We start from the raw sequence: 17,183 nt of genomic DNA, 5'->3' as shown, positions 1-17,183 counted from the left end.
GTTAGTAGCAAGGCTATATCAAGTCAAAGATGCCCCTTGGTGATTGAGAGGCTCTTTAGGTCATTACAGTGCCCCAGGATGATTGTCATGAACTTGGATTGACAAAGAACAAGAAATGCACATTAACAGATATTTCCAGGACATCTTTAGAAACCAGTTAGGGTTTATCGTACAACTAGAGACTTAACCCCAAGACATGAAGTGAGTTACATCCCTCTTTGGTAAAATTTTCACCTAAATCAATAGCCATGTGTCTTTAAGGGCATTAAGAATCTGCCGGCCTAAAGTAAAATCAGAAAATCCCACCAACCTTTGACGGATAACATCACTTCAGCCAGGTGTTCCCGCTTGAAAGCATCTTTTTCATACTTCAGAACAACACACTCGTATGTGCCCTCGTCAGATGGGCGCAGAGCCAGAATCACAATGGAGAGGTTATTTGTGATATCAAAGATGGTCCGGTTCTTGTACTCGGGCCATATATTCATGTCCCCAGACATCATAGTCAGCACCATTTTCTTCTCCTTTTGCCAGTAGATGCGAGTTTGTGCCAGCTCTTCAACAGAAACATTGTGACCACAGGACAGCGTTGCCACTTCTTTCACTTCCTTGGTCACGTGGATAACACCTATGGAGAGGCAAACAGAACAGGATTGTATATTTATTAAATATAGATTCCTGCATGGTCAGGAAAAGTTGGCAGTAACAGAACTTAGGGTGTTGTGTCTAGTGACTAAGCATCAATCCAGTTTGACTTTTTGGGTCCTCAATGCTTTTTTTCTCTTCATTTTTAAAAAATTGTGGTAAAAAACACATAACAGGGCGGGCATGGTGGCTCACACCTGTAATGCCAGTACTTTGGGATGCCGAGGCAGGCAGATCACTTGAGGTCAGGAGTTTGAGACCAGCCGGGCCAACACGGTGAAACTCTGTCTCTACTAAAAATTCAAAAAATTAGCCGGGTGTGGTGGAGGGCACCTATAATCCCAGCTACTCGGGAAGCTGAGGCAAGAGAATCACTTGAACCCAGGAGGTGGAGGTTGCAGTAAGCTGAGATTGCACTCCAGCATGGGCAACAAGAGTGAAACTTTGTCTCAAAACAAACAAACACATAACATAAAATTTATCATCTTATTGATTTTTAAGTGTACAGTTCAGTAGTGTTAAGTATATTCACGTTGTTGTGAAACAGGTCTCTAGAAATTTTCATTTTGCAAATCTGAAACTCTATGCCCATTAAACAACTCCCTTTTCCCCCTCTCCCCTCAGCCTCTGGCAATTGCCATTCTGTTTGTTTCTATGAATTTGGCTACTTTAAATATCTCATAGAAATAGAATCATACAGTAACAGCCTGTTTATGATCGGCTTATTTCACTTAGCATGATGCACTCAAGGTTCATTCAAGTAGTATACGATAGGATTTCCTTCCTTTGGAATGGTAATGATGTGATCATGAGGATAATGAATAATATTATGCACACACACCCCCCGCACATTTTGTTTGCCTATTCATCTGTCGATGCACATTTTGCTTGCTTCCCAACTCCTGGCTGCTGTGCTGCTGTGAACATGGGTGTGCAAATGTCTCCTCAAGACCCTGCTTTCAATTCTTATGGATATATGGAATTTTGGGGTCATATAGTAGTTCTATTTTTAATTTTTTGAGGAACCTCAAAAAGTAGCAGTTGCACCTTCAATGCTTTTTAAAGGTTTTGGAAGTCACTATTTAGAAAAACTAAATGTGATTGCACAAAAAACAAATTTGGTTTCGAAAACAGTGAAGACAAATCACTAAAATCGGACTCGTGGACCAATCATTATAACATAAACTATCCCTTTCCTTTTTCTTGAGAATTTTCCAATGACATGCAAGATTTAGGAGCACATGAGCCTTCTCTTACAGCAGGCGTGTTTAGTCCTATTACTTCTTATTTGGTTTATCTAACACAATACCACCCCCAAGAGAAGTCAGTCCTGACTAAGGTTCTGGGCACCGTGGTGGTGGAGGAGGGCAAGGTGCTGCTGCCCACCTCTGTCTAGATAGCCTATATTGAATTACTCTTCATAATATTTCCTTTTTTTGCTTCCTCTGTGGTGGCTCTATGGAGGGGACAGGTGCTATTTCATTTAATCCCCCAACAACCCCATGAGATATGTATTATTTTCCACATTTTGCAGCTGAGGCAACTGAGAGATTGTGAGGTTCAGGAAGTCTAGGACAGGGCAGGTCAGCCTGAGATTCCAAGGGCCTATGATTCTGCAGCCATGACGAAGAATAAGGGAGGGAGATGAGGTCAACTAAGAAGAAAAAAGAGGGCCATACTTTAAATAGGTAGGGAACATAATCAATCTTCATTATTCATGAATTCCCACTTACAGAAGGCCTCCTTCTTGGCTCTGTTGCCTAGTCACTTGATTAGGTAATTTTCAGCTACTACTGCCTTGAGAAATTAGAATTTCACTATAAAGACCTAGTCTCTGATGCTTACTGCCCTTTCCCTTGCGTTTCTCCTACAGCCCCTCTCCCCACAATCACGTGATGCAACAACACACACACACACACACACACAGAGATATGCACGTGTACACCCATTCATTTAAACTACAGAACTGCATTTAACCATGGAAAAAATCTAAGGATAAATTTAATCCAGATTAAGTGAGCTAAAGACAATCCATTTCATGTGACTTCACTGGCTTGGCACAGGAATAAAACCTTCATCTGTCACCTTAATACACATCCTGATTCCTCCTCTTTTCACTTGAGTGACTTAGGATTTAAAGCTCTCAGGACTGCCTACTTCCCTACTTACCTTAAAGGCAATCATGACTAAGTGCCCCCTGCTAGCATCCTTGCCTAGAGGCTCCTGGTTGTTGGTGTAGAAAGAACATGGGTTTTTTGTGTTTAATAAAATCCACAGTAGCTGTGTGACCTCAAGCAATTTGCTTTACTTCTCTGAACCCCAATCTTCACATTGGTTATTATGAGGATTAAATGAGATAATTGATGGCAAGCACATACTGTATTTCAGTGCCTAGATGCACACCAAATATGAATCCCATTCTCCTTTCTCCAAGGGGGTGGGGAATTTACTAACTTCTAAGGCTTTTGATTTCATCTTTGGACAGTTTGACTGAGGAAGTTTTGCTTTGCTTTATGTTGAAGTCTGTTTCCCTCTATCTTCTACATGTATTACAAAACACATCTCATTCTTCTTACATGACAAGACTTGCAGATATCTGAGTATAGTGATGTCCTCTCTCAGATAGTTCTGCAGGTTCTCATCTGCCCCTGTTCCTTATTGATGTATTGAAAGTGAGTGCCCTCACTTTCCTCACTACACAGTTTGATTTGTGTATATATTTTTTTGAGAGAGCAAAGTCCACTAAATCTAACATTCCAGACATCCACTGTGTGATTGGCTCAGAGTAGAACTGGGTTGTCACCTCCTTTACCTAAATCTATGTTTGCAGCCTAAAGTTGAATTCAATATATTAGCAGCCACCTTACACCTTTGATATACCTATTGATATATTGACAAGCAAATTGCCTTATTTTTCCACCTGCACATACCACTGAGTGCTGCTCCTACATCCAGTTCAACACCCAACCAAATGGGTAAAGCTCTTCCAATGATGTTACCTTTCAAGAGTTATCCAGAATCTTCCCCTTCCCCTGCATCTCCATATGATGACACCTCTTTCTTTCTCTTCTTTCTCTTTCTTTTTTTTCTTTCCTTCCTTCCTTCCTTCTTTCTCTTCCCTTCCTTGCTTCCTTCTTTCTTTCTCCTTCCTTCTTTCCTTCCTTCCTTCCTTCCTTCCTTCCTTCCTTCCTTCCTTCCTTCCTTCCTTCCTTCTTTCCTTCTTTCCTTCCTTCCTTCCTGTCTCTCTCTCTTTCTTTCTTTTTTGAGACGGAGTCTTGCTCTTTTGCCCAGGCTGGAGTGAAGTGGCGCAATCTCGGCTCACTGCAACCTCCACCCCCAGGCTCAAGCAATTCTCCTGCCTCAGCCTCCCAAGTAGCTGGGATTATAGGCCCCCACCATCACGCCCAGCTAATTTTTGTATTTTTAGTAGAGACAGTGTTTCACCATGTTTGCCAGGCTGGTCTCAAATTCCTGATCTCAGGTGATCTGCCCACCTTAGCCTCCCAAAATGCTGGGATTACAAGTTTGAGCCACCACACCCAGCATGATGAGACATCTTGAGCATTCAGAAATATGGAAAGGCACTTGCTTGTTTTATGTATATAGCCAGATGCCTATGGGCCAGGAGTTGGGGACAGAGACAAGGATCCCTAGTGAGGGAGAAAGTCCACTGGTCCCCTGAGAAGGCCTGGATGTAAGTGCCAACCATGGGTTAAACAATGTACTCAGCCCCAGGGGATATGAAAGTCATAGTAAGGAATGTGAGGTCTGGAAGGGATTTCCATGATCATTCATTCTCGTGGCCTTATCTTACAAATGAGGAAACTGAGCTGAGGAAAAGAAACTGCCCCAGTTTTACACATTTTTTTCTTTCTGGCCCAGGCTTTTAGAGCCATTCTTCTTGTTTATTGATTTCTTCAGTTTTAGGCCCCAGTTCCAGTAAGTAAGCCAACACTGTCCTCCCCCTACTCCAACCCAGCCCTACCACTGAGCCCTTTTGCTTTAAGAAACAGAGTCCCAGGCCGGGCATTGTGGCTCAAGCCTGTAATCCCAGCACTTTGGGAGGCTGAGGTGGGTGGATCAGGAGGTCAGGAGTTTGAGACCAGACTGGTCAACATGGTGAAACCCCATTTCTATTAAAAATACAAAAAAATTAGCCAGGTGTGTTGGCACACACCTGTAATCCCAGCTACTTAGGAGGCTGAGGCAGGAGAATCACTTGAACCCAGGAGGCGGAGGTTGCAGTGAACCAAGATCATACCACTGCACTCCAGCTTGGGTGACAGAGTGAGACTCCGTCTCTAAATAAATAAATAAATAAATAAATAAATAAATAAATAAATAAGAAACAGAGTCCCTTTCTTTCCAGGTCTGATTGATCCCATGGTTTCAGACTGAAATGACTCCCATGCTTATACCTTTGGACTATTTCTACCGTCTTCAGGTACCCTAAATAGATCCTATAGCCTGCCTTTATCTCTTTGGCTATCTGCAGTCCATGCTATACAGTTACCCTCCAGCCTGGATTTGCTAGAAGTGTTGTTTAAAACATTCTGTTCATTTCTCCATCCGTATAACCAAGAAATATCAGCACATCAATATCTAAACTAGTCTCTGTGTCAATAGCACCAAAATTCCTTAGCAGGCTATATTTTCTGATTTTTGGTTTAGAAGGCATGGTCATTCTTCCTAGGCTGTTGTAGGACCTAAAAGCAGCATCCCTCTAAGGCCCCAGTGCCCCCTGCCCAGTGCTGTCATGCTATGCCTTCTGGGCCCTGTATTCCCTGAAGCCATACAGATCCCCTTAGGGAGACCCATGTCTAGGGACTTCATTTCCAAGCCCTCTCTCTTCTTAGATAGCAGGATCATGGGGCACTAGCACCTTTCCATCTCACCAGCCATTCTCAGGCCTCTGTGAGACTGGATACGGCCCCACCACAGCACTGAGCAAGAGAGTGTTGTGATGGTGGGTATTTGCATAGCAAAGTGAGGTAATGCAGAATAGTCCAAGCACCCCTTCAGCAATTGTGTGGAATGTTGCCAGTCCCTGCTTTAGGGAATATAACTGAAAGAAGGGAAGAAATGAAAAGATATACTTGAGGGGAGCATATTTCAAAGTGAAGCTATATTAGCTAAAGATCAAATGACAACCCAGACACTCCTAGTGTTGCAAGGAAAGCAAAATGAGACATAGAAGGAACATGGGCTATCCATCTCCATTGATGGGATTCTAGTTCCAGCTCAGCCACTTGCTGTTTCATCTGTTTCCTCATCTCTAAATTGGTATGACACCTACCCCTTGGGATCACTGGAAAATTCAATTCAATGAAATGGTATAAATAAAAAGTCCCAAGGACATAGCAGGTCTTCTGTAAGAGTTTCAATTTTTCTTTCTCCCTCCTCCCACTGCTAACTCTTACCTTTCATTTCACTCAAGGGTTATGTCAGATATAGGACTCTGGTCTTGCTTTGGGCCAGACAGACAGCAACTCACTTATCTGGGCCCCCAATAATACAGTTTTTCCCCACCGAGCTATTTGTTCCCACCCAAAAAGAATCCAATATTTCTCACTGATTTTGGTATGTGGTGATGTTAGCAAAAGAGATAGCGTAACTGAAAGAGAAACCATGTAATTTTGATGATGGCTTCTAAGGAGTTTTTGTCCAGCCTTCTGAGGATAAGCGTGAGGAAGAATAGAACTAAAAAGAGGAACCAAAATCTTCTGAACAATTTGGAAATTCACACAGAAACTCAGTTTTCAGGGTTCCACCACACAGAGACAGAAAACAGTCATTATAAATTTTCCCAACAAATTTATATCAGTTTTGTCTGTTTTAGGGACTCTGTCACACACGGACAAAAAGCGGTTGACACTGACATGTCTCTAACGGTTTTGTCTGCTTCAGTGATTCTGGTGGGGAGAGTCAGGGCCCGGAAATTTCAATATTACTGTTTCAAACCTGGTTGAACTTCTGAGCTTGCTTTGCCATTTTTGAATGGGCATTGTGAGACCTACCCATCCCAGTGGGTGTGAGGATTCAAAATGAAGTACTGCTCATAAAAGTCCTCCACAGTACCTGGGACATTAAAGGGAGCCAGTGTCTTCCCCAGAGATCCACACAGTTCAGGTCTCACTTTGCTCACATCTGCTCTCGTGGCCCCTTGTCAAAGAGGCCTTCCCTGACTCTCCTTGAACAGCATCATCCTCCTTGCCCAGCTCCATCCTGCTACTATTTAGTCTCTTTGCCTGATTTGTTTCTCTTCAGGCTTGTCTCCAACTGATATATATTTTTACAACTGTGATGTATATTTACATGTATATGTGATACATAATTACGTATGGATCTATGGAGCAGAGGCTTCCTCCTTTGTTCACTGCCATATCTGCAGTGTCTAGAACGGGACCTGGCCCATAGTAGGTGCTCAGTAAATACTTGCTGAATGCATGTCTAGGCATGAGGAAATGAGGTCTGGCTCCATCCACTGTGTATTAGAATCATAACCATGAGCAAGGTGGGTAACCTCTTTGGGCTTCAGGTTCCATCTCTGTAAAACAGTCATAATACTATTGCTATGATTTGAATGTGTCCCCTAAAGTTTTGGTGTTGGAAATTTAATTCTGGGTGTAACAGTGTTGAGAAGTGGGACTGCTAAAAGGTGACTAGGTCATGGAGACTCTGCCATCATGGATGGATTCATGCCATTTTCTTGGGAGTGGGTTCACTACAGCAGGAGCGGCTTCCTTATAAAGGATGGTTTTGGCCTCCTTCCCACTCTGTGTCTCGTGCGTGCTCTCCTGCCTTTTTATCCTCTGCCATGGGATGATACAGCAAGAAGGTCCTCATCAGATGTGAGCCCCTTGACCTTGGACTTCCCAGCCTCCAGAACAGTAAGAAATAAATCTCTGTTCTTTCTAAATTACCCAGTGTCAGGTATTCTGTTATAGTAGCACAAAACAGACCAAGATAACTATCTTCCCTGCTTCACATAATTATCACAGTGATCACAGGATACCAGATGTAAAGTGCTTTCTTAAGTGTAGAAGGCTCTACAGATTTTTAATGGGGCTGTTCTTTCTCATGCACAACAGCCTGCTTTGCTGAACCACACCCCCACAGGACCACATCACCATGGTAACTGGCTGATTCTTGAAGTAAGTTCAGTGCCCCTAGCTGGCATGGGGAGCCCATCCAGCACCTCTACCCAGCAGCAGTCAGAAAGGGAGCTGCATCGCCACTGCTGGTGGAGAAGGGAGAGAAGCAGTTGACACAACATCTTAAAACTTACCAAATGACAGGGCATACATGATCTCCCTGTAAACACAAGTGTGCTTTTTAAATAAACACTTTCCCTGACTATAAAATAAACATTCTTAGAAAGAATGGAAGATATAGAAAAGCGTGAAAGTCACCTGTTGTCTCACCACCTGGAGATTTTACCGTTCCTGGTTTGTGCACACCCTTCCAACAGGAGTGACCATCTTGGACCCCTCTCAATGTTTGATTAGGTGAACTAGCACCGACAGGGCTGGTGTCAGCCATGGGCTAGGTGCTAGCCACACAAAGGAGACAGGAAGAGCTGCCTCTGGCAGCCGCAGGCTTGGGACCTGTGTCTCCTGGTGTTCACACTGTTCCTGACTTTTCCCCCTGTTTAGACCCCGCTCATATACTCTGTACCATCTGATCCTTACTTTTTCTCTTTCTACGCAGTATTTATATCCTTAAAATGCTCAGGGACTTGAACAACAGTTGTCAGGGTGATGATGGGAACAATCACCGGTCATGGGACCCCTGGGCCAGCAGCATAGCAGTATGTGTTGCGGGGAGAGGAGGATGTGTTCTGTGAATGGTGGCACTTGGGGGCATTCTCTTTTCTCCTAGCTCTGAGTTCTCAGGCTATAAACCTATAGGCAATGCTTTTCCTGCATCTCTTGCCTCCTCCTGCAGGAGGCCTTTCCCCTCTCCTTAGACCTGACCCTCTCTTAAAGGACTCTGGCTCCGAAAGAAAAGCTGCCCACATTGGTCCTTCTGAGGGCTGCCCTGGTAGAGCCTCTGCCTTACTGCCACTTACTTACTGACAAAGCACTTATTGTACTTTGCCGGAGTACAAAGTCAGGCGTTTCTGCCCCATAGACAGTGCCTGCCGACCTAGAGCGGGAGAGGAGCCTGGCTGGTTCCACCCTGTGCATGAAAGAGGGGTCCCTTCCCCTGGGCATCAGTGACTGGGCAGGAGGAGAGGGGGAACACCTTTGCCATGGTATAGCTTTCTGACCCAGGGCAGGAGAGGAAGACCTAGTGTGGCAAATCTCTGCCCTGAATAAAGCCCTCTATAATCCTACTCCACTTTATTCACTCAATCTCGCCTCCCACAGACCACGCACAACTCACACCTACACTCCTGTTGGGCAGTCTTCACTAATTTTACATGGTACACACTCTCCATCAACTTCCCTCTGACTCAATTCTTTTCATCAGACACATCATCAGTTACTGTAAGTACTGAAATAACCTCCTAATAGGTTTTGCACAGTCATGGGGGCTGCCCTACAAGCCCTTCTTCAGTAACACTTTTTCCTTTTTGAAGTTATTTACACCTTTACTACTGAAACTCAAAGTGTATGCGGAGCAGCATCAGCATCACCTAGGTGCTTCTTAGAAATGCAGAATCTCAGGCCCATCCCAGACCCACCTAAGTGGAAACAGCATTTAAAAAACTAGATAGACTTTATCTTTTAGAGCTGCTTTAGATTCATCGAAAAATTGCGTGTAAAGTACAGAGGATTTCCATATACTCCCTCCCCACATATTCACAGCTTCCACCACTGTCTACATCCAGCACCAGAGCAGTCCACTTGTTACAATCAATGAACCTACATTAACACATCATTACCGCCCCAATCCAGAGTTCACGATAGGGATCACTCCTGGTATTGCATATTCTATGGATTTGGACAAATTTATAATAACTTATATCTATCATTACAGCATTATGCAAAATAGATTCACTTCTCTAAAAAATTCCCTGCGCTAGAGACTGCAATTTAGCAAAACCCCCCGGTTACGGGTATGTGGGAACAGAGCTGGGGTAGACCACGCCACTACCCTGGGTAAAGCCCTTCTAGCCTCCTGAATAACATGCGGATTCGTGACTATAGCCCACAAGTGCTGCAGGGTCTGGTTTTGCTCACTGGGCCAGTCCCTCCTCTGCTCCTCCCATAGCTCACTGCCACTCCTCACTGGTAGGGGAAGATAGCACTTTCTCAGGCAGTGCCTATGCCCTGCCTTCAAAGCACTTGGCTTTGTTTGTTGGCCAACAAACAAACACATTCATTTGAGTGGCTATTGGATTACTTTCCCTCTTCCCAATGATAGTAAATTTCACAAACGCCCGAGCCATGTCCCCGGGACCAAGAAAAGTCTCTTGCTTGTAGATGATGTTTGTTGAATGAATAAATGATTAAACAAAAGAATGAACACCTGTGCCAGCCTCATCCTTACCTTTGTGCCTTTGTCCAGGCTGTTGCCCTGACCAGAATTCTCTCTCCATCATCCATCTGCCTCTGTAAAGCCTGCCCTCCTTGCTGCAGCCCAGTCTGGTACCCCCTTTCCCAGATCTTGGGCTCCTACAATCAGGGCAAAGCATTTCATTGCTCTTTGCTTGTTTTACATGGGTTAGCTTTGCATTCCCCCAACTAACATATGCAGACCTCTTTGAGTGCAGAAATCCTAGCCTCGACTTTATGGCCCACCTGGCACACAGTAGGTGGTTCATTGACTTAGTCACAGCAGCAGTAAAATCAGGATATAGCTGGAGAACAAGGTGCTTTCCTAAACATCTTTCTTTAGCTCAAAGATCTCTTTCCATTTAACTCTGACTCTAATTTTCCTGGTACAGTTTCTAAAGTTTGGGTTTTAATTTTTATTTTATGTCTTCTTTTACTTTTTTATCATTCTCCCTCTTTCTATTCTCTCTCCCTTCCCACCTCCCTTATTTCTGGGAAGCCTGTACAAATTTCCTTCTAAATATTTTAAACTCCTCTGTACTCCCCAGAAGACTAGTTTGGGAATGCTTCCCCAGCTCCCCAGAAGGAAATTGTAACTGTTGGAAATGTAATGTAACTGTCAAATATATACAAAATCTGAGGTGTAAATTGTGAAATGTAAGCCATGGTTCTCTTGGTCCTGAAAACAATGCAAAATAGCTCTGGAGAGAAAATTTTAAATGACCACCATTGCAGTCAAGTAATCTGTGTGCCCCCAACTCCTCTTCCCTTCCCTCTACCTCTCTCTCACACCTCTGATATTCTAGGCAGTACTTTACGTGAGAAGTTTTTAAGACAAGAACCCTTAATAGTCAGGTCTTTGCAGACTGGCAAATCATGCTGGAGCCCAAACTTCTTGATTTGTGGGAAACCAGGAGGTATGCTGCTCACTAGAAAACAGATCTTTTGTTTTCTGACTTAAAAAAAAAAATCAGAACCATCCTGCCAGCAGGGACAAGCCTCACCCTTCTTGACAGTCCCAAAAGTTCAGCACTCTTAAGATCACCTGAGCAGGAACAAAAGCCTCTGGAAGTCAAATTATTACTTTCAGGACATATATGTAATACCTCTGTGGCAGATTAGAAACAACTAAAAATATAATTTTATGTTAAATCTGATACCACTTAAAGTCAGATGCCAATGTTGAAAAAAGATCTCAGCATCCAAAACAGAACAAATAAGATTAATGTATTAAGAGGAACTTAAGAAGGTTAAGAAGATTAACGTCATTAAGAGGAATTGTCCTCAACTACTCTCCCGCCTTCAAATTGGAAAGAAGATCACCATTGTTCAACTTTAGAAGCAGGACACTTTCACTGAGCTGTATCATGAAAATAGAGTTTGGGAATGGTCTCTGAGGCTGGTATTAGCACATCACAAAATGTACGTGAGCATCTAATACTCATCTAATGAAAGAGACCATTATGAATCGGCTCTATGGTTTTGTTAAAATAACACCGTCCCTTCCATGCTTCCTTGTACGTTCTTGAGTTAACTTGGTTGCTAACTTGCTGTGTGATGATAGGAATGTCCTTTAACCTCTTTGAACCACAGTCTTCTCATCTTTAAAATGTTCTGAAAACACCCTGAAGGTTCCTTCCAGCTGATAGGATAATAGAAGGGAGCAGCTCAGAGAACCCCACCTCCTTTCTCTTAACCCTCTAGCAGTTGACTCCGTTAAGTTCCTGAAAGTTGCTTACCTGAACAGAAATGAGAAAGACAAGCCAGCACCAAGAGCTGAAAGAACTTGAGGTATGGACACTTGGATGGTGATATTCCCTGCCTCCATGTGTGGCCCATGACTTCAGATGCTTCGGGTCAAAAGTGAAAGCCAACAATTTGGAGCCAAGCAAGACCAGGGCACTTCCCAGGCACAAAACAGGCAGGGTGGTGACAATCCAATTGCCAGCCCAGAGGATTCTCCAGTGACGTTTACAAAGCACACAGAGATTGGAGGGTGTTCCTGGGTCTCCAAAGGTTGTGGATTTAGTTTCACAACCTGAAAAAGGAACAAATAAAAGTCATCCAGGAAGGAAGGTGTGCCTACTGTGAGTTGTAAAACTCCAGAGTTGCCTGCTAAAATTAGTTAGAGAGTTTAACCTAAGCAACCGCTAAAGCAGGGCATGACCCTGAGGGAAAGAAAGTTGAAATTCTGTGAAGGGATTAGTTCCAAGAACCAACCACAGCCCTTCCATGTAAAGGCTTTCTACTTAATAGGCGGGATTAAGATTTGGTTAGAAACACAGAGAGCTCTAAGGACCCTCCATATCTGCCAGCCAGCCTCCAAAAGTTCAAATTCTCTTCTGAACATACCAAGAAACACAGAGCAGACAGTAAGGGTGTATTTTGTCCAAGGCAGGACCTAAGTTATGAAATAACTTCTTTCTTGACATATTAACATAAGAAAACAGGTATCTCAATTCTTTAAACCCGCTGCTCAAATAACATATCATAAAGGGGTATGAGATCTCAATAACCAGAAAAGTCTATCCACAAAAAGGGAGGGAAAAAAGACACTGCACACGTTACTTATTAAAATTATGTACTCCAGGGCCAGGCATGGTGGCTCATGCCTGTAATCCCAGCACTTTGGGAGGCTGAGGTGGGCGGATCACTTGAGGTCAGGAATTCCAGACCAGCCTGGCCAATGTGGCAAAACCCTATTTCTACCAAAAATACAAAAATTAGCCAGGTGCGGTAGTGGGTGCCTGTAATCCCAGCCACTTGGGAGGCTGAGGCACGAGAATTGCTTGAACCCAGGAGGTGGAGGCTACAGTGAGCCAAGATTGCACCACTGCACTCCAGCATGGGTGACAGAGAAAAAAAAAAAATTATGTGATCTCATGTGAGACGGCTAGGGTTTAATTTTTCCAGTAAATATGTCAAAATTGAGAAATGAAAATGAACACTGTGCTCCACTGTCACGCCTTCAGGCTGCTACTAGGACACAGCCCCATGCTGCTCGGAGAATACTTGAGTGTCCTCTTTGGAGACCACGCTGAAGCTAGAGTTCGTCACGCCATATTGTTTTGTTAGTCATCATGCATTTTAGGCAGGATTAGCTAAAAGAGACTTATTCACCAGAATTTGTTTTTCTTAAGATAGAATCTTGCTCTGTCGCACAGGCTGGAGTGCAGTGGCGTGACCATAGCTCACCACAGTCTCAACCTCCCAAGCTCAAGCGATTTTCCGACTTTCACTAGAATTTTACTGGCTTAAGAAATTCAAATACAGCCCACAAAAATAATATTTGCTAGCATCTAGGACATTTTAAAATAAAGGGCCACAATGCTGACTATGATGCTCCAAATGTGTTGGGAAGCCACAGCCTCCTGTGGGAATGAGACCCCGAAGTTTCCTTTGAGGGCAAGCATGGATCCAGGAGGTGGTAGTGGCGGTGTGTTTGTTTAAAAAGCAGTGAGGTTGCTGGTAACTAGTTCTACCAAGCTATCCCACAGTAAGATAATAGTAAATGTACTTACTTGCTGAAGAAAAATTCCACTTTTTCTTTAACTCCTTTGATTTCAGATGAGACTCCACTTCTGAGATGTTCTCTTCTTGTAGTCTATAAAGCAATGATGAGTCGCTCCGTTTTCTTCGGGTGGGTCGTCTATCAGAGAGGTGGCATTTCCCCTTCTAGCCTGCAGTTGCTTGACAGAAGATTTGAATTGACTCAGAAGTACTTTGTCAGCGCAAGCAGTTTTATTGGACAGCAGAGGAAGCTGCCTCTGCTGCTGACTTCTCCCAGTTGCTTTTGCAGAGGCTGTGTCTGGGGCAAATCACACAGCAGCCTCCCTCACCACCGTGCACAGACTAACAAACACAAAACACCAAGAGCACCCGGCGGCGTAGGGGAAGTGAAGAATGATGCCCAAGAAGAGGGAGGGGCATCCGCTAGCCTTGCTGTGTGATGGAAGGCGAACTTCATGGGCTGGCTGTTCCTGTGCTGGTCTCAAGTTTTGTTTTAGCACCCAGAGTTACTCCTGAGTCCCTGCAGGAATAAGCTGTCGACCTCATATGTAGGGGACACTTGTGGGAGAGTGCTCAGCTCACAAGATCACCCTCAACTGTACTCCCACCTCTGCATCCCACCATCTTCAGAGAGTGGGCTCTTGCCAGCGACGCTGGACAGTGAATTCTGGTCACCCTAGCCACAGTTGAGTGCATCTCAGGTGGGGTGAGGAAGACTTTAGTCATGCCCATCACTCCCATTTCCAACTAGCTTGCCACCCACCCCTGTGTGCCCCTTTGCAGGATTCTGGAGCCCCTGTGAGTGAGCAGCTGACCCATGCTGGACCAGTGTACTTGTTTGCACAGGTGGAACCTGACAGCACCTTGCATGGGCCTGCAGGATCCACACTTTGATTCCATTCTGTCCTCACCCAGGGCTTCTCTGCTGTCTTGGCATTCTTTGAAAGTTCACTCAAGCATGTGCAATCCAGAAATACAGGGAAGTCGATGCCCATGGAGCTGCTCTTGACCAAGAGGGTTGGAAGCTGGTGGATAACTGCTTCCTCCTTTGCCTCCCAGGTGAACAGTTCTGACGGACATTGCGTGAGGCTCCCCAGAAAGTCCCTGTGGGATCAAGTACCAGTGGCCCCTAACAGTGGTCACCTCTGTGAGGCTTCCTTGTACTGGCTGTGCCTCCTTCCCAGGCCTGCATTGCTGGACCAATGTTTCCAAATAAATTACTTCACTCAAGCCTTTATCTCCAGCTTGGCTTTCTGGAGAATGCAGGCTAAGACAGCAGGGATATTCAGTGTGGTGGAGATACAATAGTTTTTTTCTAAATTAAGCATGTAGAATGAAGAGTACATTTAGAGAGAAATAAGAAAATGATAGTAGACATGGTAAATGAACGTGACAAACATTGTGAATATGGTATAGAAGTGTCTGAATATTGACTTAAGGCCATTAGAAAACAAACTTTCCTAGCAAAAATAGCAATTTGAGCTGCTAGCCATCCTATATTTTTCAGTGTTACTGAAGACACTGAGATCCCTTTAAATAAAAAGATGACTAGGAAGGATGAAAGCATGAGGCTTCTGGGTGTCCATTGGGTTGGGAGAGTGAAAATCATCCTAAAGAAAGAGAGAGGAAGAATACAGGCGTTTTCCACTTCTAAATAGGTCCACTTCTAAAGCGTCACTACTACTGGCACCCCACAATGCATGCACTTCCCTGCCACAAGATGCATTCACTTGGGCTGAGGCAAGCTCTTCAAACTGAAGTACTCGTACTCCTGAGAACAGTTGGGGATTTTCACAGGGTATGTGGGCACTGATAGTTTTTAAGAGAATCAATTTTTAGGTTTTCAGTCTTGTTATGTATTCTTTCCTAAAACTTAACTTGCAGTGAGAAGGATCCTGGCCTTAACCTCATGTAAAAAGAAAGGCTTACCTCTCACCCAACCTGAATCTTACTGTGGTACAACATTCTAGAAAGTAAAAAAAACTTCAGAGTGTCAAATAAAGGGACCATTTGAAATACTGGTGCTTTTATCAATTTGGCCTCCTTAAATCAAGACAATATAAGCCCAAGATCGGGCCAATGTGTCCTTCCTATCTTGCCTATATTACTATTAAGTAGATACATGGCATTAGAAATACATGTATTGCCGGGCATGGTGGCTGACGCCTGTAATCCCAGCACTTTGGGAAGCAGAGGCAGGTGGATCCCCTGAGGTCAGGAGTTCAAGACCAGCCTGGACAACATGGCAAAACCCCATCTCTACTAAAAATACAAAAATTAGCTAGGTGTGGTGGCAGGAGCCTGTAATCCCAGCTACTCAGGAGGCTGAAACAAGAGAATCACTTGAACCTAGGAGGCGGAAGATGCAGTGAGCCAAGATTGTGCCATTGCACTCCAGCCTGGGGGACAGAGTGAGACTCTGTCAAAAAGAAAAACAAAAAACAAACAAACAAACAACAACAACAACAAAACCAGAAACAAAAAAACAAAACAAAACAAAAACAACAAAAGAAATAGATGTAGTGGGGTGGCAGGAATGACGGCAGCTTTTATTTAATAAACTTGCGTCTTCTACTTCCTACCTATCATCAAAGACGCCAGCCGGGCACAGTGGCTCACGCCTGTAATCCCAGCACTTTGGGAAGCTGAGGTGGGTGGATCACAAGGTCAGGAGTTCAAGACCAACCTGGCCAATATGGTGAAACCCTGTCTCTACTAAAAATACAAAAATTAGCCAGGCATGGTGGCGGGCACCTGTAATCCCAGCTACTCGGGAGGCTGAGGCAGGAGAATCACTTGAACTTGGGAGTCAGGGGTTGCAGTGAGCTGAGATAGCACCACTACAATCCAGTCTGAGTTTTTTGAGACTCTGTCTCAAAAAAAAAAAAAAAAAAGACACCATTCTTCCCATACCAGCCAGAAAGAGAGCAAAGTGTGTGGGTGAGAAATACTGACTGCAGCGAGACTTCCTTCATCTCAGCAACAAGTTTTTGGCAGGGCTTAGTGGATACTACCCTATTCACCTTAGATTTGGAATACTCAAGCTTTGGAAATCATGCAGGCAGAACTTGCTATGAAAGGACTCCACTGCACTGTCACCTTCTGTATTGGCAGAAGGGGCCTAGTGAACACCCTTCTTCACCTGTGTCTTGTTCTGGTCTCAGATGCATATTTTGAATAATTGCAAGGAATATGGACGTGACAATTTCTGCCTTACCTCTGGTAGATCAACATTAAATTTTCAAGTAAAGGGAACACAGATTAGAGGTAAGTTCATGCTTTCTATTTTCTTGAACATTTACTCAGATCAAATAAATGTTCTCACTGATTTTTGCCACTTCTACTTGATACATTATTACAATGCACTGGAAGTGATATTTTTTCCAGGTATTTGAAGTAATAGAAAGTTATAGATGTCAACTTAAAATGAACAAAGAAATACAGAGTTTTAGAAATTTCTTTTCTTTTCTTTTTTAGATGGAGTCTTGCTTTGCCGCCCAGGCTGGAGTGCAGTGGTGCAATCTT

General features: G+C 43.9%; 1 protein-coding gene across 4 annotated transcripts in view; it reads right to left on the bottom strand.

Moving 5' to 3' along the window:
* Positions 1 to 14,019, bottom strand: part of CD80 (CD80 molecule) — a 42,128-nt gene extending 28,109 nt beyond the window's left edge. For 2 of the 4 annotated variants that reach the window (XR_012431674.1, XM_074033385.1), the window contains exons 1-3: positions 13,670 to 14,019; positions 11,888 to 12,186; positions 311 to 628 (exon numbers count right to left, since the gene is read on the bottom strand). Coding sequence is in view for 2 of the 4 variants with exons in the window: in XM_074033385.1 (XP_073889486.1) it covers positions 311 to 628; positions 11,888 to 11,987 (418 nt within the window). In the remaining 2 variants the exon portion in view is untranslated. The remainder of the gene's footprint in view (positions 1 to 310; positions 629 to 11,887; positions 12,187 to 13,669) is intronic. The other 2 variants (XR_012431675.1, XM_074033386.1) reach the window with 1 other exon arrangement.
* Positions 14,020 to 17,183: the final 3,164 nt, after the last annotated feature.

The sequence above is a fragment of the Macaca fascicularis genome, chromosome 2 (genome assembly GCF_037993035.2).
Source record: "Macaca fascicularis isolate 582-1 chromosome 2, T2T-MFA8v1.1".
Classification (NCBI taxonomy): domain Eukaryota; kingdom Metazoa; phylum Chordata; class Mammalia; order Primates; family Cercopithecidae; genus Macaca; species Macaca fascicularis.
The sequence above is the reverse complement of the archived record's forward strand: the minus strand, read 5'-3'. Positions and strand labels throughout refer to the sequence as shown.